The 23,094-nt window shown below is 45.0% G+C and overlaps 2 protein-coding genes across 10 annotated transcripts in view; both read right to left on the bottom strand.

Annotated features, from left to right (window-relative positions):
• The window catches only part of LOC130867375 (protein FAM156A/FAM156B-like), a 138,219-nt gene that overhangs the window by 56,162 nt on the left and 58,963 nt on the right, over positions 1-23,094 (bottom strand). For 5 of the 6 annotated variants that reach the window (XM_057759271.1, XM_057759270.1, XM_057759272.1 and 2 more), the window contains one exon: positions 4,915-8,821. In XM_057759271.1, the coding sequence (XP_057615254.1) occupies positions 8,088-8,702 (615 nt within the window). In that variant the 5' untranslated portion in view covers positions 8,703-8,821 and the 3' untranslated portion in view covers positions 4,915-8,087. Of the gene's footprint in view, positions 1-4,914; positions 8,822-23,094 lie in introns of those variants that run through there. The other variant, XR_009056458.1, reaches the window with a different exon arrangement.
• Fam104b (family with sequence similarity 104 member B) overlaps positions 8,733-23,094 on the bottom strand; it is a 30,186-nt gene continuing 15,824 nt past the window's right edge. For 3 of the 4 annotated variants that reach the window (XM_057759277.1, XM_057759276.1, XM_057759275.1), the window contains exon 3: positions 16,967-18,199. In XM_057759277.1, coding sequence (XP_057615260.1) covers positions 17,966-18,199 — 234 coding nt within the window. In that variant the 3' untranslated portion in view covers positions 16,967-17,965. Of the gene's footprint in view, positions 8,822-12,436; positions 12,490-16,966; positions 18,200-23,094 lie in introns of those variants that run through there. The other variant, XR_009056459.1, reaches the window with a different exon arrangement.

Here is a 23,094-nt window from a genome sequence, read left to right as displayed (position 1 = left end):
TAGGTAGTTTGGATGCTCACCTTAATAGACCTGGATGGAGGTGGGTGGTCCTTGGACCTCCCACAGGGCAGGGAAACCTGCTTGCTCTTTGGGCTGAGGAGGGAGGAAGACTTGATTGGGGGAGGGGGGAATGGGAGGTGGTGGCGGGGAAGAGGCAGAAATCTTTAATAATTAAATTAATTAATTAATTAAAAAAAGAATAGAAGCGTTGTTCTCTGAGAAACAGCAAAAACTTGGTGCAATGAGTAGAGATGGGGTTGTGGGGAAAGATGGGAAGTTGACTATTGTATGCCTTCAGAAAGTACTTAATGTATATCTGTGTTCTTCCTGTGGATGCCCTATGTGAGCAGATATGTTTCTTTTCATGCCCGTGAGGAGGTGTGTATTGATTTGACTTCCACACACCCTTCAGGAATTGGCCACCTTGTTCTTTCTGTTGGACTGAAGCTCAAGATGAGCCTGGCTTTGTTGAACAGTGATCCCAATCGACACTCCCACCACTCTGCACCTCAGCAGAGCTAGGGTCCTGGGGGCAAGTCGCCATGCCTGGCTTTTCACAGTAAACTCAGGCATTCATGTTTGTGCCACAAGCACCAATGGTTAATGAGATAACTCCCCAGAGTCTTCTAAAGGCCATTTCACAGGAGTGGCTTAAGCCTGCCCAGGTTTTGTGTTTGCTGTCTGAACTGCTGGGAGTTCATATATGCAGATGCTCTTGGATGATCATGCACCCAAATAAATTCAGGCAGCACAAAGTGATCTGTAATGGCTTAAAAAGGAAAAGAAATGCAATAAACGTAGGGGAATGTGAAGGTGGATTTGAGAAGAGGTGGCGGTAAGTGAGAGGAATATGATGAAATCAATTGCATGAAAATCTCAAAGAAGTAATGATGAAAATTTTATAGGTTTTTAATAGTTTTTTTTTTCTCAGTGTCTTTCTCATTTCCATTCTCAACTAAGTCTGCTGTCACCCTGTCATATGTACGCCTACAAAGCAGTGAAGCTTTGCTGCTTGGGCTCTCAGACTCCAAAATCGTGACTGAAATGAACATTTGAATGAGGTATGCAGTGTAGTCATTCAGTATTAAAGTATCACTGGGAGCGAGTCTCTTCATCAAGAGATATTAACGACAGTGTGTTACCAGTCACAAGGTATTTCTCAAGTCCACAGGACAAAGCTTTCCTGTGATGCTCACTGAGCAGATGAATTCTAGAAAACACATGAAAATCTGAGAACGGAAAACAGCAGAGGATAAAGCAATGTATGCCCAAGCCCTTTGACATGAGTACAGTTCCATGTAGCCATGTAGTAGAAGGATGATTAGAGAAACCCGTGAAGTTCTCTAATATTCCCACATGTATGCCATGGCTTGTGCATGTGTGAACACGCACAAACACAGTCAGTCACACTTTTGAAATGCAAGAATAAAACCATGAAAATTGGAAATTATATTACGGAAAGCACATGGGTTCAGAAGACCCAGGAGAGACACCATCTCCAGGTGTCCAGGAGCCTAGGAATGGGAGTAACCCAGCTTGGACAGTGTTGCTTGCTCCACCCAATGCCTTTCCTCAGTCAAGTACTGAGGCAAGAAAGAAGAAAATGGGCCCAAAGCCTGAGAGAAACCCCAAGATCCACATGTTGGTGAGCCACCTCTTCCTATGCTGTGCAGAGGAACTTTAAAATGTGATGTTCCTTCTTGTATCCCTTCAGCTTACTAGACTGAATGAAAATGCATTCCATGTCCCTCCCAAGCAAGAGAGCTAGGCAAGACAGGAGATGTTGAGGTCCCTTGCTGCAAACCTATCATTACTCATTCTTCAAACTATCTGGAGGCAGCTACACATTCTGTGGCCAATGGGGACAAGTCTGCCTACAGATGAGCATGTGGCCAACTCTTTCAGAGGACTCCCTTCATTGCTGCTAGAAAAAGATGTCAATCAGGCCAGCAGCAGTGACATTTGGACAGTGAGGATATGAACTCAGAAAGCCAATCATATTACTAGAGGTGCATGGGTTTGGGAATTCACTGTCTGGCTAGAAGGGTGCCTTTGAAGGACTCAAATCAGCGTTTCTTTCTTGGTCCTTTCTCCTGGGATCTGAGTTTTTGGTCCATAATGCCCACATGGCCCTGAACACTGATGAATGTCTTCAGGAAGGAGAGTCGTTTCCCTCCAACAATTCCATCTGTATTACATTCGCGATCACACCAAAGCAAGGACACACCATGAGGTCTGCAGCTTGTGGAGCATTCTGACCAGCCCTTCCCTAACATCAACATTTTGATGTGATGGAAACTCAGATTAGTCTCAGTAAACCAGCAGTGCACAGAAATGTGGAAGGCCACCACTGAGAAAGTAAGCAAAGCTATATCCCTTTGAGGAAACTTTCGAATGACATCACCAACACCTATGGAGCTCCATCTGCCCAGTGGGCATTCGGGATGTGTCCTGTGCTGCAGGTACACAGCAGCATAGGGCCTACCATGAGAACTCACTAGAAATGGAGATGTTTGCATGGAAAGATTAGTGTCTGTAAGTATCTCAGCTAGGATTTTATAGCTGTGAAGAGACACCATGACCATGGCAAACCTTACCAAAACAAAAACAAAAAAAAAAAAAAACACATTAATTTGGCAATCTTACATGTCAGAAGTTAAATCCATTATTGTCAGGAGGAGGTAATGAGTGAGCCACTAGGCCTGGCTTGAGCTTCTCAAACCTGAAAGCCCACCACCAAGTGAAACGCTTCTTCCAACAAGGCCACACCTCCAAAAATGCCACTCTCTATAAGTCTATAGGAGCATTCTCATTCAGACCACCACAGTAGTTACAGAACCCATAGATAAGTCTTACACATGGCTGTTTCTCAACCAACAAGGTAGACATAGAGAATGGAGACAGGGCTGGGGGTAGTAGATCTCACCTTTAATTCCAGTATACAAGACATGGAGGCAGAGAAATCTTTGTGAAATTTCTTTCACTCTGGTCTACTTATGAATTCTGGGACAGCCATAACTACATTGTGTAGCTCAAAACAAAAACAAAATATAATAGAAACTGAAGGCAGAATGTCTGGGTTCCCCTACCCACCTGACTAACTTTCATGCCCTTTAAGCTTGTTCTGACTTCTCTTCTCTCAGAGCTTGATAATTCACATTTGGTCCCATGTACACTGTGATGGTTCCCACATGAAGTGTGCTCCTGTAGGGTTCACTAGCTCAGATATATGAATGAGGCAGGATTTGGCCCATGGTGCTGATCAGGCAGGATGAAATGCTACAGCTCAGGGGCATTCACCATGTTCTTGATCTATTCCTTGACAGGCAGCTGCATGGTGCCTCTTCATCCCAGACTTCACTTCCACCTGAGTCAGTTAGCTATGGGAATGGCAACCCATTTATTTTTTTCTGTTTTATCTGGATTTGGGGACACACCTTTAGCAGGCATTGTAATTCTCAAGCTACATGTTGGGACCCTGCTTGGAATCTATTGTTCAGGCTTTTGGGGTAAACTCTCAGGGCACATCTGTTAGTGATTTTACATGGAATGCAGCTATGCACACTGAAGACAATATTTACATGCATATATGTGTTCATGTGTGTATGCACATATGTATATATATAGTCAAACTCACTTAGAATTATATCATTGAAGTGAATATATGGTGTGTGAAATGTCACAATTCCCTCTGTTCTGTGCCCTACAATATAGATAGATGAGAGATGAGAGATAGATAGATAGATAATAGATAGATGATAGATAGATAGATAGATAGATAGATAGATAGATAGATAGATAGATAGATAGATAGATGAGAAATAGATAGATAGATAGATAGATAGATAGATAGATAGATAGATAGATAGACAAGACAGGTGCTGTACACAGTCTTGAGAATTTCATGGGTTCTAAGCGATGTTACATTTCACTGCTTCTGTGAATGTACCCAGAACATGCAACATTAAAAGGATAGCTGACACAGAAATCATAGAATCTGTCTAATGGTTAAATGGCCCCACAGGTGTTCACAGGTGTTCACAGGCCCTTCTCCTAGTTACCACCAAAAGGAGAGGGACTGCCCCATCTGCACACCCTCGCTGAAAATCCAAAAGTCGCTGTAGTTTGTGGCCAGAGCCTGTGTCTTTTTCCTCCATGTCTTTGCATCTCACAACAGGCTAAGACCCCTTCAGGAAGCTGCTAATGTTGAGAAAGCACTGAAATACTGAGCATGCTCCGCCACACTCTGGCTTTAGGGCTGCATCCTGTAGAATGAGGCTGTTCATGTGACAGTCTCCTTCTGCCCTGGCTCTTTCTCTCTCTCCAGGTAACCTAGGCAACCACACACTCCATCCTGTCAGAAAAATCTCTTTTTCTCGCAGGTTATTGATTTCCTCTGGCACAGTGGTTTCAGGATGAGATTTAAAAACTACACCTCTGCCACGACCTCCTGTCCAGAGTCCTCACAGGGCCTCAAGCTCAGTCATGACATTTGAGAACATGTCCTCCAACCTCTCTTGAGAGAAAATGAGAATGGTGGGGTAGGGAAAAATGTCTGTCTATGTTACAAGGGCTGGGAGAGGGTGGCACGACACAGACCTAATGGTAAATCATGTTGCATTGATGAAAGGTATTCCAGTCACATCACCATGACAACGGCAATCAAGGCATAATTAGAGTCTCTCTTGTAGCACCAGCGTTTAAAACATGCGTGAGGGTTTGACAGCAGAAGCACCACACACCTAAGATGCTGGAAAGTGCTCATGAAGATGCTGCCTGCTACCTTTTGAATGTGAGAAACACATCCTGATCTGATCATCCAGGAAACTGCCCACCAGAGAGGGTTAGGCAGGCAGGGGGAGCACACTGGTTCGGGGTGCCATTACTTGGGAAAGGGCTAGTATTATGTGAGGTAGAATGCAATTAATTAAAAGTTTAAGCTCCGGGCTGGGGAGCAAGGGGCTGGTAAAGTGTCTGGCACAAGGGCAAGAACTTCTGAGGTTGGATCCCTGAGCACTCACTCAAAAGGTAGCCAGCCTGGCGGGACACTCCCACAATCCTAGGGCTGATAGACAGAGAGAAGACGATTCCTGGGGCTGGCTACCTACCTGATCGAGCCACACTGGTGAGTTCTAGGATCCTACAAGACAACTGTCTCAGAACACAGGATGGAGAGCAATAGAGCAACACACCCAGAGCCAACCTCGGACCTCCACCCACACAGGGATGAGGGCCCACAGTAGCACACACGCACAGACAGTCATCCAGTGCACACATATAATTGTATGAAGGAGATAGAGACGATGAGTCAGTAGTCATGGTCAAGTGAGGGCACCAACAAGACTCGAATAACTGAGGGCAAAGTAAAGGGGGCTACCTGGTCCCCACAGAAGACCACCTCTAGGGGAAGCAAGGAGCATGGGTGCCGACTCCAGCGACCACTTAGATGACTCTGAAAGTCCTTGGCCAAGAACACAGTGTTGTAATCCATATAAGGCATGAACTTTTACAGGGTATGGGGCAGTGGGGCTGGCAGCTGAGCCTGGGCCCTCTTGTCAAAAGGTCGTGTATCCAGTTTGCCAAGAGAGTCACAGCACATACTGTAGTTGGTTGAAGTGAGTCACTGGAATCTCCAGGGAGGTGGATCTTAGGGCGAATGGTTCAATGACCTTTATCCTACTCTGTTACCGACTTTAAACTTTTACCATTGTGTATTCTAAAGAGCAGTATATGCTGATGCTGGATGCAGAGGGGAGACAGGAAGACCTCCAGGTAGATGAGGAATCAGGGAGGGGAAAATGTGACTGGAAGAAAACACAGCACCTACTACAGGACATCTACTGTGGAAAAGGCAAAACATGGCCGTTGCTGTGCCAAGGGGAGACATATTGAAAAGAAAGCAGGCAAACTGAACTATAATGACAATTTGGGTCATCACCTAGTCAGTCGGGGGTTGAGAAGATGTGTTACAAAATGCAGAATGTGAAGAAAAAAAAAAAAGTTGCACCCTGGGTTAGGGTGGAGACCACTACACAGTTTCTTCACCTCTCAAAGTCTCAGACAAAACCACATGGTGACATCCCAGTCCACATTAACAACAGGAGGCAGGCAGTCATTGAAGAGAACATGTTTACACATTTGGAACAGAGCATTTCAAGCTGTCCGGTACAAGCAGAACAGGACACCACAGACTTGAAAAGAGCAAATCAGTTCAATGTCAGGCAAGTGAAAATAACTTGTACACCCTGACACATCCCTCTGATCAGACAGAGATACAGGTGCCCTGTCCAGGGAGGGCAGGTCACAGGGCATGTGAGAAGGAAGGACAAACAGTAAAGCAAGTGACACATCTCACAGATTCTCTCCTTGTTTCCGAGTAGACAGCAGGCTCTGCCTCTCAGGGTTAAATGGCCAGGAACAAGATTTACCCTGCCAGGATGTCTTTTCCCTCAAAACTGCCAGGGCACCCCATAATGGCTGGTAGGGATGTGTTTTCAGGCCTCCAATAGCTTCCTCTACCATTCCAAAGCTACACACTGGTTGCTGCAGAGTGGTTGCTAGGCAGCAGCCTGGAGCAATGAGCAACATCCTCATTTGAATAATGCCACATTCACCTCACCCCACCTATGTAGCATATAGGCAGCTGAAAGGCTGATCCTCTGATCACATTCTGCCCTCCCAGATGTTCGCTTGGATCATCAGAGACTTTTAGCAACTAAGAAACACAGAGTGTACAGACCCCCAATAATAAGCTAATAACTAATAAACATAGAAACTGGCCACTGCTGGATCTTGACCAGTAACAGCAAACTTGAGGGCAAAGTGGCCTCCCCAGCTTCCATCCTATAACATGAGCATACGCAGGTCATGGATATTTATAGTGGCATTACTGGAAAAGTTGTGAAGTCAGTCCCCACACACATTCACCAGTTATCACCAAATTCTGGTGATAACAATATTGATCAGCAATGTCTAGCACTATGACGATTCCACCCGGACCCTCCTGCAGTATAATCCATACCCACTTCCCAGCCTGACCATGCTGACCCCAGCATGCACAGTTTAGCTTCTTGTCTCTTCTACATGAAACTATGCCTTTCCTGAACTGCCTGGGTGTCCTTCAATTATGTATTAATCAGATGAAGAGACATGTGTGGGGTGGGGTGTGATACACAGGTGTGCAATTCCAAATCAACATTACTAGAAATATAATTGAGTGAACACATTGGAAATTCTTCCAGCGATCCAGCATTTGGTATGGCTAAAAGGAAATCTCTCTTCTTTGTAGGTTCGCAGTACTGGATGTTCTATCCAATATAATGCATTAGGTACCTGCTTTAAGCTTGCATTCCCTTACGTCAAATTTTGAACGCTGCAAGGCAATGAGTCTCTCCTATCCAGAGCATGGATCTCATCATACCTATCATACCTGTAATTCCTTTTGTGGGGGCACTCAATAAACTGACATTAAGAAGGCATACAGAAGATATGCATCTGTCTTATATATACATATGTACATATATATAGATATATACACACACATGATGTTGGTTTTTTTAACAGGAAGGTGGGAGGCATTCTATTCCCAGGAAAATGAGTGACAACTTTTTGTATATGAATCACAACATGGAGATTCAGGGATCTCTGGTTCCCACTTTTCTTTTGTTCTTTTTTGTTTTGTTTTGTTTTTATTTTTCGAGACAGGGTTTCTCCGTAGCTTTTGGCTCCTGTCTTGGAACTAGCTCTTGTAGTCCAGGCTGGCCTCGAACTCACAGAGATCCGCCTGCCTCGGCCTCCCGAGTGCTGGGATTAAAGGCATGCCCTACCACCGCCCGGCTTCCCACTTTTCTTTTGTATAGGCTAACACACACCACAACACCAAAAAAGGCATGCTAAAAGACATAAGGAGGAAAGTTGAACCCTTTTCTAGGACAAATTCAGTCATAGCACAAGTGTTTGGACTCATCCAAGGCAACTGATTGCCTAGACCTCAGGAGAGTGCGGCCCCTGAGCTGGCCGTCAGCACTCTGTGCATCAGTTTTCATCTCCATCCTCTGGGAGCCAGCTCCTCAGCCTTCTTCCATCCTCTACTTGAGCATCCTCTGGAACATCTTCACGCTTTCCTGTTGTCTGTCCACCGGGAGCATCTGCTCTGGGTCCAGCTGCTGCCCAGTCCCCTCTGGCAGGGGGCTGGGTCTGCTGGCTCCCAGGCTGAGGGTGAGGCCATTGAGGCCCTGCACCAGCGTTTCCCAGGAGTGAGGGTTGGGGGCCGTGTTCCTCTCTCCACTCATCCCAGCATCATTTGGAACATGGTCCTGACATGGGAGCTGATTCTGAGCTTTTTCGCTTGAGGGAGAGCCTTTGACAGCCCTTTCAAGCAGGTAAGGTGCCATGTGATCCCGGTGCCAGCGTCTTGAGTGCCTCAGGAAGACTTTCTTCCTCTGAGGGAAGCCCTGCTTTTCCCAGTACTGCTGCCACAGGGCCTTCTTCTCACGGGCCTGCTGCTGGAGCAGCCCCTCTGACAGAGGAGCAGGGACAACAGAGCCAGAGCTACGGCGGAGGCTCAAGCCACTGAGGCCCAGACTTAGCTTTTCTGAGGAGGAAGGCTGAGAGCCTGCTGAGGCCTCTTGGGAGCTTGTCACAGTGGCCATGCGGGAGGACATGGAAATCGACATTGGATCCCATTTCTGCAGCGGATCCATGAGTGTCTAGAGTCGGAGGCCACACTGAGCCCTGGGTCCAGGAGGAAAAGTGAAGGTGGAGGCTTGTGGAATAACTAGGCGATAGCCAGGAGGAATGTGTGCAGCCAGGAAAATCCAGACTGTAACAAGAGGTGAGAAGAGAAGAAAGAGAGCCCGTGATTATTCATCCCATTTTGTCTGTCCCTCATCTTCGACATGAGGCCACCTCCCAAGCTTCTTCGGGGGGGGGGGGGTTACATGAGATGATACATGTCCAGAGAGCTAAGCACAGGGCATAGCACATCAACAGCAATACTGGCACGGCAGCTGGTACTCTATCAACTGAGAGCTCATGTGGAAGGTATGGACAACCACATTGATTTCTGCCTCACTTCCACCAGAACTACAAGGCAACCCTACTGCGATGAATAGACAATGATTGCCATAATTTATAGAGGTATTTACATGAATTTGAAAGGGCAAATTTTTTCTCTACTTATAAGGATATGAACCCTAAGACCTCACACTATCTCTCATCTTCACCCCACTAATCACTGTCTTACCATGCTGTCCTAGAACCCACTCAGTTCCATAACATGTACTGAGATCATGACCAAATTGCCCTGCTTATGAAGACAATGAAAGATTCTTGGCATGGGGATTTGATGGACTCTGGGATGGCTCTTTCCTGCGTTCCAACATCTGACAATTAGACATTAGACAATTGCCTAAAAGTGAACCTTGCCCACCATTGATTATCGACCTCAGGTGTCCTGATGTAGCACTCAGGGTCTACTTCAGCTCGATGATTTGAAAGTGATCTTTCCGTTACCTAGTCATACACTTCAAATGACCTGTGCTGACCATGGTCAACCTGGATTCTTGCACTCTGCAATTCCACAGGTTTTGTCCTTTAATTTGTATGTGCAAACTGCTTCCCATAAGGACATCTGATTGCTGCAAAGTGTACAGTTACACAAAAGAGTCTCCTCACCCAAGGGAAAAGCAAGGACATGAAATAAAGGAAGTAAAGCAAAACGGGTACTGGAAGAGTCTGGGCAAGTGTAGCATCAATGAAAGAGGGAAAGTTCTGGTTGGTCATTCCTAAGGGAAGACACAGGAGTGACAACTCTGCCTGGAGGTAGAGTTGACCGTGCTGTGTGCCCCATGATTGCAAGTCCTAGAATCATGGGACACAATCAGAGAACAGTGGAGGCTCACATAGGCACCTTCAGGAAGGCTCACTATGCTCCTATCCTCAGGCATGAGGAGACAACTGAGCAAAGACATTCTCCATACTTGTTAACCTGACTGGGAGGTGATCAAGTTAAGCTTGCTACTGGATAGAAATGAAGAAACTGCTTCTGAGAAGTAGATACTAAATTATGTCACTTAGCAGCACTGCTTACCCACTGCCATTGAATCTTCCAGCCTTCTGAGGACGAGATTCCCGAAATTCAAAGGCAGAGAGAGAGAAGTGAAGGGAAGAGAGGGTGGCAGGGAGAAGAGACTGGGAGAGAGACCATATGTATGCAAGAGAACTAGTCCCCGATTCTTCATCAATGTCATAAGGAAATATGCCACAGCTGCTTTCACCTCCTCTGGACTTGGTTTTTGCTCTTCCATGCGGTCATTGATGAAGGCCCCTGCACAGCCGCAGTCATTGTTCTTTCCACTCCACGTTCCTCTACTCATCCAAATCCAGACAGCAGTCAACATTACCGGAAGCATGTTTAGCGTAATGATACCTCATGCCAGACCATTGCCAGCACAATGGTTTTCAGGAATATGCCTTCCCTCTCAATGACCAATACCCTCCTCTCGAGATAGTCAGAAAGCTATGCATACATTTCTCATCCAACATATCTTTTCCTGGGTACTTCCTGGAGACAATGGTTTCATAGGAAACCAAGTTACTCCTTGTAATAGCCAAGGCCTGGATCCTTAGCTTTACTACAAGAAATTGGAGGAGGGAAGCCATTTCTGTGAGGGCTCCCAGGTGAAAGCTCATCTTGCCAAAGGCTACAGATGCCTCCATCCCTGCTGTGTGACCAGCTGCAGGTCATACTGGAGACCAAATTTCGGTTGAGGGTGCTCACATTTTGTCTTCTGCTCAGTAACTGATACTCACAGGGAACTTACAAGTACTTTAGGGTCTGAGATGTGAACTCATATGGATCTTTATTTTTCCAGGACAGCAACATACTTGGAGGTGTATGTGAAGATATGGATCCTTTATTTCTGGTAGGGCAAATTATTTGGGAGAGGGCAGGTATCACAGTCAAAAATAACAGTTTGGTGTTGGTCTTGATGAGTAGTCCAACTATGACCTGTCTTAAGATCACATCAAACAGAAGCCAAACCTACCCAGGTCAAGATTCCCAAGAAGGTAACAACCTTTGCATTGCCACTCACAGGAGGACTAGGAATCCTCTGGAGCAATGTAGAACACAGGGGTTGTGTTTGGATAATATTCCAGTACAAGAACCGTGTGGTTGAGGAATTTGAAGTGGGGAGCAGGGTGTTACAAGATCAGTCTAAAGTGGTAGCCACTTACACTGATCCATAAAGCAGACATTGTGGGACAAGGTCAAGGGTTTGGGCACTTAGCTTTATAGCAGTGGCTAGGTCACTGTGGCTGCTGAGAGCTCACCAGTTCCCTCACTAGATCCCTGCACTTGCACTGATACTTTGTACAAGTCATCACAACTGCATTCAAAGAATTATTTCTGTAGATATCCTCAATCCTACAGAGCATTCCAGACCTTAGAATGGGGGAATGATGCCCACAAAATTCTCTGTTCAGAACTCGATGGGACATCAGTACCCCATGATGGGGTTAGAAGTGATACCAAAGGCACAGGTGGAAATCAAATGATGGTAGAGGCAGGACAGACCCATGGGACAGCAGTGGAGCTGTCGTTTCATGGACAAATTCAGAGTTGAGGATTGAAGAGAGGACTTGTGGGATCCTGGGGTTGGGGTTGGATGAATGGAACCAGAGCACGCCAGAGCTGTATCACTCTGGGGCAGGAAGATCATGGTTGAAACTGGCAAGTTGGAGATGGTAGAGATCTGGTGGGAGGGGGTATTATCGATGTGGAAGAGAGAAGTTCTACGCCAACCAGGCACAGGCACATGTAGCCCCTTGGCATTGACATATATATCAGTTAGGGCCAAGGCATTGAATATCACTACTGAGAAGAGGGGATCACAGAAACATAGGCCTTGAGGAATGCCTGCCTCAGTGAATGTCAGGTTTAAGGGTTTGGCTAAACTAAGAAGAAAGAGGCAAAAGGAAAATAAATACAACTGGTGGCATAGCCACACCATCGTTTTAGGAGAGCAATGTGACAGCATTTTCTTATGTCATTCCTGTTGTGCCCTCAGTTCAGGAATCATGTCCTGATGCCAGAGTCACCCCAGCACTCTACCATCGAACAGTAGCTACCCTGTCCTGGAAGCTCAGTGCTGGTAGAGCAAGCACTGAGTGAGGTAAGTGGATTGCAGTGGCCCTGTGGTATTTGTGGGTATCCTTCACATAAAAGCAAAGGAGAGCAGGATAACTGCCCCAGCACCCACTGTACGTGCCTCGTTCTTAAAGCATCCTATGTCCTCAGGTAACTAGTTTACTAAACTTGTGCGTTCAGATCATAGAATCAAGCAATCCTTTAACCCATTTTAGGAATTTATTCTCTTTATTTTAAATTTTTATTTCAGGTATCACTTGTGGTATAGCTTGGCCAGAAACTCACCATGTAGCACAGAAGGGTCTCAAATTTATGGTCATCTTCCTGCTCTGACTCTCCTGGAATTAAAGGAATGGACAGTAAGCCCATTAACCATGTGTGAATGTCTGTCTTTCACACACATACACCCCTACTCACATGCGAGCCACATATGTACAGTGTTTGCCAGTTGGACTGCATCTCATTATACAACTAAGGCTGACCTCCAGGTCCTCATCCTTCTGCCTCCCAAGTTCCTGGAAGAGAGACTTGCTGTCCCCAATCCACTTATCTTTAAAACTTACCAAGTCATCAGGGTTTTTAAGCAGAAAACTGAGAACATGGTTTTCACACGTTGGGAAATAAACCCACATTATTCCCTAATGGGTTTTTTTTTTTTGCATAAATAACGTGTTTCTCAAAGGGGGCATTCTGTCTGAAGGGGAAAATCATGCCCATAGTACACTTGACTTGAGCACTCTTCTTCAAACTCTGATAAAAGATTTCAAAGATTGATCTCCAGGATTTCCACACAATGCACTCACAGATTTTCCCCTTGGAGGATCTTGGTGCCCGTCAGCCCACTGAAAATGACCCGGTCCTAGCAAATGGATCAAGCATGTCTCTCTCTCCAGTTTGAGAATGCTCAGCACTTATCTCCTATCACTGCCAGCATCAGTGGAATGCACCACAGCCCATTTGCGAAAGCTGGCTCCTCTGGCAGTGTCCCAGCTTCAGACTTTGTGGGGAGAACTGCATTATGAAGTGAGTTCAAGTTGAAGGTTAAATTGGACCAATGCCATTCTGTTTCATCTTCCCTGTGATGAGGCCCTCAGGCCCAAAGAGGTTCTCATTGTAGACATTCACTCTCTGTGTTTGACGTCTCTACATGCATGAACTCTGAAAAAATGCCCTGTAATCAGTCTGCAGCATTAGGCAAGCACATCTATTATACTTGGGCCAATCGTAGAGTGCTGCAGAGAATAGCCAGGGACCACCACGTGCCCACAACAGTTTCAAAGTAAAGACAGTCCTTTCATAACTGGATGCCGCCAGGCAATGAAAGACTGTTGTGCATTTGCTGAAGTGCACCCAAAGCCATACAGAGAGCTCTGAAATCACAAGGATGTGTCTCAAGTCAATATCAATCAGAATATGAAGGAGACTCAAGACTGAAGATGAGCTGTAGGAAGCTCATTGTACCCAGTCCTAAGAAACAGGAACACTACCGGGTCAAGCGTTGTTAAAGAGAGTGGCAAAGGTTATGATTGCAACCATTCAGTCTTATTTGGTGAGTAACTTACCAGCATGTTGTCCCTGAGTGTGACATTACAGCCTTGCACCTTGTCACTAGCAAGAAAGGAGACCCAGTCTGATCTCATACTTACAGTGACTCCTGAGAGATGTCTATGTAGGAAATACCTTCTATTCCAGTTACAGACTTTGGCTGGGTTTATATTTACTTGTGTATGTTTACTTTGGTCTGTCAATACAGGGTATTGGATCTAGGGCCTGCTACATAATAGATATATGTTACCACTCGGCTATATTTCCAGCCTTCTCCATTGATATTTTCTTTTGACTCAAAAGTCTGAGGACCCTATACAGGCTGTCCTTGAACTCAGTCTGTATCTCTGCCTTACAGCAGGTGATCCTACAGCCTCAGACACACGGCTAACTGGTATTACAGGCCTCCACCAAAAGGCCTTTGTATTCATTTGTATTTGAAGACAAGGACTTGGGCAAATTTCTTCTTCCAAGATAAGAATTGAACAGTACAGTTTCTCCCAGAGGGCCATTAGTTATCTGTGCTGGCTTTTTAGCTTCATTTAGCCTGTATGCTTCATGGCGTCTTGAAAATCGGCAACTAAGTTTTTTTGTCTGCAATAGGAAGTCTCAGGGTATGAAAATGCACTGACCACAGTGTGGGAAAGGGCAGCTCCTAAGGATTGTGACAGTATGGACCTCTCACAAAGGTCAAGAAGGCTTTCTGCACCTGGTACACATCAAACCTCTTAAGAAAACTTGAAGAAAAGCCAAAAGAACAAATGAGGAACTAAAACCTGACTGAGACATCCATCTTGGGAAGAATTCTGACTGTTCCCTCTCTAGTCATGGTTAATAAGGTTAACTATTTATTCTTTTGAGAAATCAACCTGGCCATAATCCCCAAGATTGGTCCCAAGCAGAACAGGATGAGAAATTAGTCATTAACCAAAGTAAGTTCCGAAATTTCCCTCACTTGGTGGGAACTCAAGAGATCTCAGGACACATCCCTCACAGGATATGGGAAAAACGATGATGATGCAGAGAACGGCACAGGAGTTCACCAAATCCTTCAAATGTTAGGGCTTGCTGGAAACCTCAGAGTGACCTTGCATCAGTCTGTCCTGTGCTGTGGTCAAGTAGACAGAAAAAGGCTCTCCAGAGGGAATGATCTACTGGTTGTGTTGATCTGCAGCAGGGACCACGAGCAAGCAAGAAAGGACAAGAGGACTGTGATATCACGCAGGTGACTGATATGTGTCTCAAGTGCAGAACCACAAAGGGAAACCAGGGTCTTCTGACAGTGGCCCAACGGAGGAACCTCACAATTATGGAGGCGATATGAAATCTGGGAGGAATACATAAGCAAATCCTCTGATCATTAGGAATTGCCCAGAGGTCATTCCATGGGTACAAACATGGCCACCAGAGAGTTTATCCCTCGAACTCCTTCTGGTTTAACTTCAGAAAAATGTCTATCTGGTCTATGGCAATGAATACCCAAGGTCATCGTGGCTAGAGATGATGAAAGGATCCGTGCATCGAGCAGTAGTCACGAATGAAAATCCATCAGGAAAATGTGGGTTTCAGGACAAAGCTCTTAATGTAGAGATGGAGAGAGTAAAGTCAAGGAGAGAGAGAGAGAGAGACAGAGACAGAGACAGAGACAGAGACAGAGAGAGAGATCGCAGAGAGTGAGGAGGGGACAGAGAAGCAGAGAGGTGGAAGGGAGAAAGAGAGAGAGATACTGTTCCTTGGTCTCAGGTCCACTTAATATGGTCATCATGGCATCAGCAGACTTAAATACTGTCGAGTTTCACAATGTAATGAGTGGACAGCACCAGAAGCTTCTAGAATCAACCAGCCTTCCCCAAAACAGCCCGTTTGCATTAGTGCAAAGGGAGCTTGTATTACGTTGAAGAGACCTGGTTTTCAACGCTGGAATTTTCTCTCCAGTTGTGTGTCTTATGCTGCTCATGGACTCCTGTCACATTCTTCAGGACCTGATTGCACAGGTGGATGACTCGGCAGCAAGTTTTCCGCCCTGCCTGTGACTTGTAGTCTCAACCTACATCGGTTTCCAGGACCTCACTGGAGTTGGAGCCTATTCTGGGTTGTTCCAAAGGTCAGTTAGGTCCTTACTCTCTGAACACATCCATATAGCCCCTGGTGAAACACTCTTCCCTTTTGTAGGTACAAGACTTCGGTAGAAAAGGGTCACTTCTCTCCATTGCCAGTCTTAGAAATTACTTTACATTACAGGAAGGATGGTTGTGGAGGGCAGGCTTACACCATTTCAATAAAGTCTCGGGAGCTGTTAGGACATAGGCTGGTGATAAACAGCTAAATAACTTGCAAAAGACAGTAAGGGGATGGCACAATGTATTTACCAGGACAAGAGATTCAGACTCTTGGAGGAGGCAGATTTGCAGGAGTTAGGTTCCAGCTAGAGGTACACAGTCATTCCAGTTCAGGCTAGGTCACATAGGGAGAGCCTGACTTTACAAACAAATACAAACAAATGTTTAAGAAAGGCCAGACGTGATGGCACAAGCAATCCATCCTAGTAAACAGGAGGCAGAAGCAAGATGACCTGCTTGGCTTCCAGGCCAGCCTGGTATACACAGAGTTCTGGGCCAGTTCTGGTCAAATGTGAGATGAGAGAATTTTTCAAGAGGGCCGAGAACTACTTCCTGGAGTCTGTTCTCTTTCCATCACGTGACTGTGAGGGATGGTACCCAGATTGTCAGGCTAAGTGAAAAGCACCTTCCCCCAAGATATCTCGCATGCATGAATGATAGTAGTTCAAACCCAGGTGGCAGCCTGCTATAGATTTCATCCTGCACGACTCTCCTTAGGTGCTCCTGAATTGTGCGCATGCATGCAGTTTTAGACTGCAGATTCCTTCTCCACTTTATTATTTGGCCTTTGTGCCTCACTCTTAAGGAGAAATTGCTAACTGAGTGTCTGTTCACTGTTCCCTGCCAAGAACACTAACATCTTCTCCTAAAGACCTGCTTCCCCCACTTGGGAAACATTAGCCATAACACATGTCCTTTGCGTGGCATCTAATTCCCTTCATAAAGAGCTTCCTTAACAAACAGACCAAAACTCTTCTCCATAAATGTGAAAACTGTGTAACCCTCACAGCTACAGGGCAGATGGAATTGATGCCTTCTGGTTCCTTGATCACTGAACCGATCATTGAGAAAGCATGGGCATTAAAGAAGGGAGTTCCTTCACAGGCTGGTTGGCTGCTTCATATGACTATTCGTGGGGACAGGTCCATCAGTAAGTGCCATTGTCTGTTTCTTGTAATGGCACCTCAGTTCACTCATCATAAGCCGCATTAATTGTGCTGATGGTTTTACCATTCCTGGGGTCTGCCACAGGCTGGGCAGGCACTGTTCCACTGGCCCACCCCGCCCCAAACAACTGCACTGATTTTGACGGTGTGAGATGCCCTCATCCGCGTGAAAGACTTGTTATACAAGGAACAGTCATCCCACCCAGCTTTCCAACAGCTCTTTAGTCAGAAATTGTGTGCAGTAGCTTAGACTTTATCAACATTACACATCATGGATGGAACAGTAAGGAACAACACACAAGCAGTTCATATCTAGATTTTGCACTTAATCTCTGACAGAATTACAAGTGCTCTCCACAAAGTCTGACGGGAACACAAGGGGGCATTAAGGGAAGAAGCCTTCTCACTCGGAATGTGGAGTGCAGTTACCAGACCCAGGCTTCACGTCCACAACTACAGAGGCTGACATTTGCGCCATTATAGGTAGAAAATCTCCCTTCTGAGGAGCTGCCCTGCCATTCATTTCAGAATGAGAACAAGCCCCACTCTCCCTCTAATCGATGCTCATTACCGCTTTGGTGTTGGCTTATTTGCTGCTGTTGTTTGTTCTTTCATGTTTTAATGAAGTACATATTCTTTTATGGGTCACTTAGCTTCTCATAAGGAGGGGTCACATTGTACAAGGACATTTAACCTGGAGACCCTAAATAAGTAACTTGGAACCCAACCTGAATGGGACAAACAAGCCATTCAGTATCAGGAGAAATCCTCATGCTGCTATTTGAACATGAATTGGACACCAGACTTGACAGAAAACATATCAAACTGTCACGAATGACCCTCTGAAATCACAGTGGTGGAGCAAAACAGCAAAAGAGTACAAATGCCCATTGACTCTTACTGAAAATACAGACAAAAGCCAAGACTGCTTTGTGTGAATGTCATTGCTTTTTATAAAGAAGGGAGGAGGAGCACCCAGGTCATCACGTCGGTGATTGTCCTCTCTGCTGTAGGCTGTAGAAATGGGCCTCCTTCAAGATCTGGTTAATGTGGGAGTAAGGACCTTGGCCTTGGCACAGTGCATAGTCCTCGTGTGAGAACTCGGGGATATTGGAGTAAAGTTCAGCAATGTTCTGGTTTAAGCTGCTTTCTGGTACACTTCCACGTACTGGGTTATTGATGCTGCTGTGGTTTCTTTCATTAGCACTGCTTGACGACTGGAAGGAGAAAGACAGAAGGAGGATGGCTATTATGATACTGTCATCATTTCCTGTTCAGCTTGAAGAATACTGGCATCATGCTCTACAAAAGGCTCCACAGTCTATGAAGTGCAAACACGTGGGTAGCTCCTTCCCACCTGACAGCAGCGCTATCGCTCAAACTGGGGTTAATGGCACCCATTTGACAGAACAAGAAAGAGATGTTTTACAACCCAAAGGCGAGTCTTTGGGAATGTTGTGGAGAGGGTTCAAACACAGGTTTTCTCCCTCTAAAACCCTTCATATATCCACTGACCCTATGGCACCATGCATTTGAATTACCTGAACCAGGGAAGAAGCTCCCAACAGCCAGGACAAAGCAGCAATCAATGCTGCAGAGTGTGATAGGGATAAATGAGTAAAATGGAATGCAAGCCCAAGTACCAATGTGGCAAAGAAATGACGGGGAAAGCTCTACTTACACAGACATGCACATGTGCGCATGTGTATACATACCAATAACAGGATCTTTCCATACCTATCCCCGAGAGTGGACATATATGCGCGTCCTATGACTTCAAGTAGGCTCCAATTGTATTTTGAAATGATTTTGATATTTGTTAGTGACAACTGTAGGCCATCAGCCAGCATTTCTGGTGATTAACACCGACTATTCCCCAATCGTGCTTTTAGTATAGTTTGCATATAGTGAGTTTGCTCTCAATATTGTCTTTCCTGATGTAGCTGCACTCTCTGTCATATTGGTGATATCATGTGGGATCCCACCCAAAGAGCCATATTCTGGGGTTCTGTAGACTAGGGATATAACTCAGTGGCATAGTGCTTTTCTCACATGCATGGGACCTTGGGGTTCATCTCCTTGGGTACAGGAACAAACATTTGGCACACACTAATGAAGTTCTTCCCTCTAATCTTAAGACTATCAAAGGAAGAGGAGATGATCACAATGACCCTTATGTGATCAGAAATGTTGAACACTATTGGTATCCTATGTCTTATAAGGTCATCTTTCCCCATGACAGCTGTAATAATGACAGAAACCAAGATGTGCCATCATTTTCCGGGCATGTGGAACTGCTCACCCACTATATCACCTACAGGTATCCAATGAGTATTTATGCAATGAGATTCACGCACTCAAAGACGGTACATGAGAGAAACAGAAGTCAGATGCATCTGTGGGTGAGGAACAATCAAATATCTTTGGGTAAAAACACCCAGTACACACTCTGGTTTCTCTGAGGTAGATTTCCTTTGTTGGTTGTTTCATGTGTTTTTTTTTTTTAATGGGAAGCAGGGTAATCATCACAAATGGAAGCATTTTGCTTTGGACTCAGTGTCAGGAAGATGATAGTATCATATGAAGATTGCATATATTACACTGAGGTGCCCTGGGGTATGGTGACAACAATGGAGAGCTTGCCTAGCACACAGAATGCACTGGGTTTGAGCCCAGATCAGCATTACATGTGCTGAGCAGTACTCCTGTAGAACCAGGTGGACTGTGGAGGATTTAAATGCTAAGGCTATGATCATCTTTAGTAACATGGGCAAGTTGTGGTTTACCTGAGTTACCTGAGACCCTGCCTGTGAGAACTCACAGGAAACCTCTCAGTTTCTAATTTCTAGCTGGCTTATAAAATTTTTACATCAGTTGTATAGTGGCATCACTGTTACAGTAATATTAATTATACAACTTGAGCAAAATGGATATTAACTACCAGAAACCAGTAAAGAATTTTTATAAGGGAAGTAACTGCCAGGGCGGATGAGCACACACCTGTAATACCAGGACTTCTGAGGCTGAAGAAGGAGGATCTAGAGGACAGTCTAGACTACATATGAGCTCCAGGATAGCCCCAGCTATCTATCAAGAAGCTACCAAAACAAAAACCCAGACAAATCGACAGGCAAACACACAAGAACAAAGAAAGAATGAAAAAAAGATTGTAAAAAAAAAAATTCAACTAATCTAAATGATACATCATCTATTAATAGTCTTCAGACAATATCAGTTGTGCTTTTGCTAAAAAGAATGATATTCTTGATATCTTATGGGACGTCTATATTTCCCAAGTCCTTTGAAAACAAAGTGTAGTTAATAAATGTCAACACTACGTATTGGTTGGAAAAATACTCATGTTGTCTTAGTTATTTTCTATTATTATGAAGAAACCATGACCAAGACAACTTACAAAAGAAAAACATACAGTTTCAGAGGTCATTAAGCACCCATAACCACCATGGGGGTGGGGTACACGGCAGCAGGAAGGCGAACATGGTGCTGGAACAAGTGCTGAGAGCTTTACAAACAACCAGGAGGAAGGGAAGAAGAGAGGGAGGGAAGGAAGTAAGGATGTAGGGAAAGAGAAGACAGACAGAGAGATAGGAAGGCCATGTCATGGGGCTTGAAAGCTCAAAGCCCACCCACATAGTGACATACGTCCTAATCATTCCCAAGTGGATTTAGAACTGAAGATTGAGCACATAAATAAATGAGCTTATTCAGGCCATTCTTACTCAAACCGCCACATACTCATACAGTTTGAGATGGGAAACGATGGTTTCTACTTTTGTGATATCTTCACTTTCCATCTAATCTACATCAAGTGATTCATAGGCAAAACAAAGATTCACTTTGTCAGTAAATGAATAACAGAAAGGATACTTATGAAAAATCAGGAGAAGAAGATCTCACCATTTAAAATTTCCAAAGGTTCTAGACGCATGGGCACAGGCAATGTTATACTTTGTTGAAGACCTTAATAAAATCTGCATGTTTTCCTCAGAGTCAAAGAAACAGTGTGGTCAGCAGAGATCTGGTACAGTTCTGTTTGAGGACAGGACAGAGAATTGCCTGTGTGGGTTTCTTATTTACCAGGTAGCTCAGAAGCCTACTCAACTAGGTGGTATTTGGGAGAGAATGCTGGGTAAACACAGGCCTTTGCAATGCCCAATCTATCCAAACACATGCTTGTGGATTTACTACTGGAACAGGAATCTCATCTTGTCCCCAGAGGCCCCTGAGCCGGAGCTGACCTGAAAGTCTCTTTCATGAGATCTGTACTTCATGGGGACAAACTTCCAAAAGAGGGAAGCAGCCAGCAGTCCTAATCAGCCATGATGTCTGTGAACCACAACAACCATCACGATAAGATAACCTTAAGGGTGTGGTAGTGGCACATGCACTGTTGGTGACCTATGGATTCTCAATCTTCAGTCCTGCTCAGGAGGAGGGAAATCATATCTGATACAGGACACCTAGGGATAGATATAGTATAGGAATCTGCAGAAGCAGTAACTGCCCCTCTAAGAAAACATCATAATCCCTAACTACACTGCAAATATCTAGCCTTATACCTAGACAGATGTGCAGTCCTCATGCAGCATCATGGAAACGTCTTCTTCCAACAGAGACCACTGAAGAGAGCCACAACTAATGAAAATGCAGCACCGTGGAGCCCAGTCCCAACAGACACAAGGAAGAGAGTGGAAGAGGGAAAGTGTCTCCTAGGAATGTCAGAAGCTACACCCATGGTCTACACCCATGGTCTCACTAACGTGATGGCCTAAGAGTGAACTGAAGAACAACCACCACAGACATGCCAAGGTGGCCAGGGAATGCCCAGCACACCTCAGTGCTACGAAAAGGAAAAATGAAAACAAACCTATAGGCAACAAAGGGACACTGGTAGTGGGAGAAAAAAGCCCTCAATTTGAATATCCGATACCAAATGGCCACTCCAGAAGCCATGCAGAAAATAATATTATAGGAGTCTCTCTGTGGGAGTGTGTGTTTCTGTATGTGTGTGTGCACGTATGTGTGTTTTCAATAAAAATAAATAAACGTCAAAATTTGATATGGAGCAAAAACGAGCAGTATATGAAAAGATTTCCAAGGATAAAGGAAGGTTGAAAGGAGGTAAGTATATTAGAATCTTAAAAATAAAATGACTGGAAGATGAAAGCCACCTGCTCTAGGCAGTGCAGTATGGGAGGAATCCTCACAGACAGAGTGTAACCACTGGGGAGAAACAGAGCTCAAGACTGGTGAGGATGATTTGGAGGACAGACAGATGCTAATAAGATGTGGGGTTGTTGCCCCTAGGGGGAATCTCCAGCCATGAAATGTGCAGGAGCAGACATGGCAGGAACATGAGGAGACCTTGGGTGTCCCGCTAAGAACTCTATTGAGCTGCACAGACAGATGCTCTCGTGGATGTATGGGAAAGGAGGACAAATATGACAGAGGACACCCACAAAGTTGTGGAAAGTATCCAGAAACAGGCCACACAGGTCTTGGTGATATTGACAGAAATACAAAACAATGTTCGGTGACACCCAGAGAGTGAAGGGCAAACAGTCGCTGAGAACAGTGCACACACACACACACACACACACACACACACACACAAACTTCCCGACCACTGCAGACATCACCTGGCAATTTTTATATTCCCACGTTTGAGCTTAGCATGCTCCCCAGATTGAGTTCTCCAGTGTAAACTAAGGCAAAGGAAGGGGCAGCTGCAGACAGTAAGGTGCAGTGAGCAGCTTTAGGAAAAGAACTGGCAAACAGGAGTTGGTGGGAATGCAGACAGCAGCTGGGAATCAAAGGTGAGGAGGAAGGCAGCACCTGGAAGAAGTATGTCAAGTCTCCAGTGGGTGGAGAGAGAGCCTCCATTGGTAGTGACACAAATCCTGGGGAAATGGAAACAGAAGCAATAAGGAAGAAAGTTATCCTGAAGTATCACCCCAAATACTGAGTGGAAATTCATGAATATGCATGATATAGAACCGGTAATGCTTCCTCAGGTAAAAAGCAAGTGAATTCAGCATTTTTTGATCTTCAACTCTGGCTTTTCATCCAATTCTGTTCGTATATACCTCAG

The sequence above is a fragment of the Chionomys nivalis genome, chromosome X (assembly GCF_950005125.1).
Source record: "Chionomys nivalis chromosome X, mChiNiv1.1, whole genome shotgun sequence".
NCBI lineage: Eukaryota > Metazoa > Chordata > Mammalia > Rodentia > Cricetidae > Chionomys > Chionomys nivalis.
This window is presented reverse-complemented; position numbering and strand designations above follow the sequence as displayed.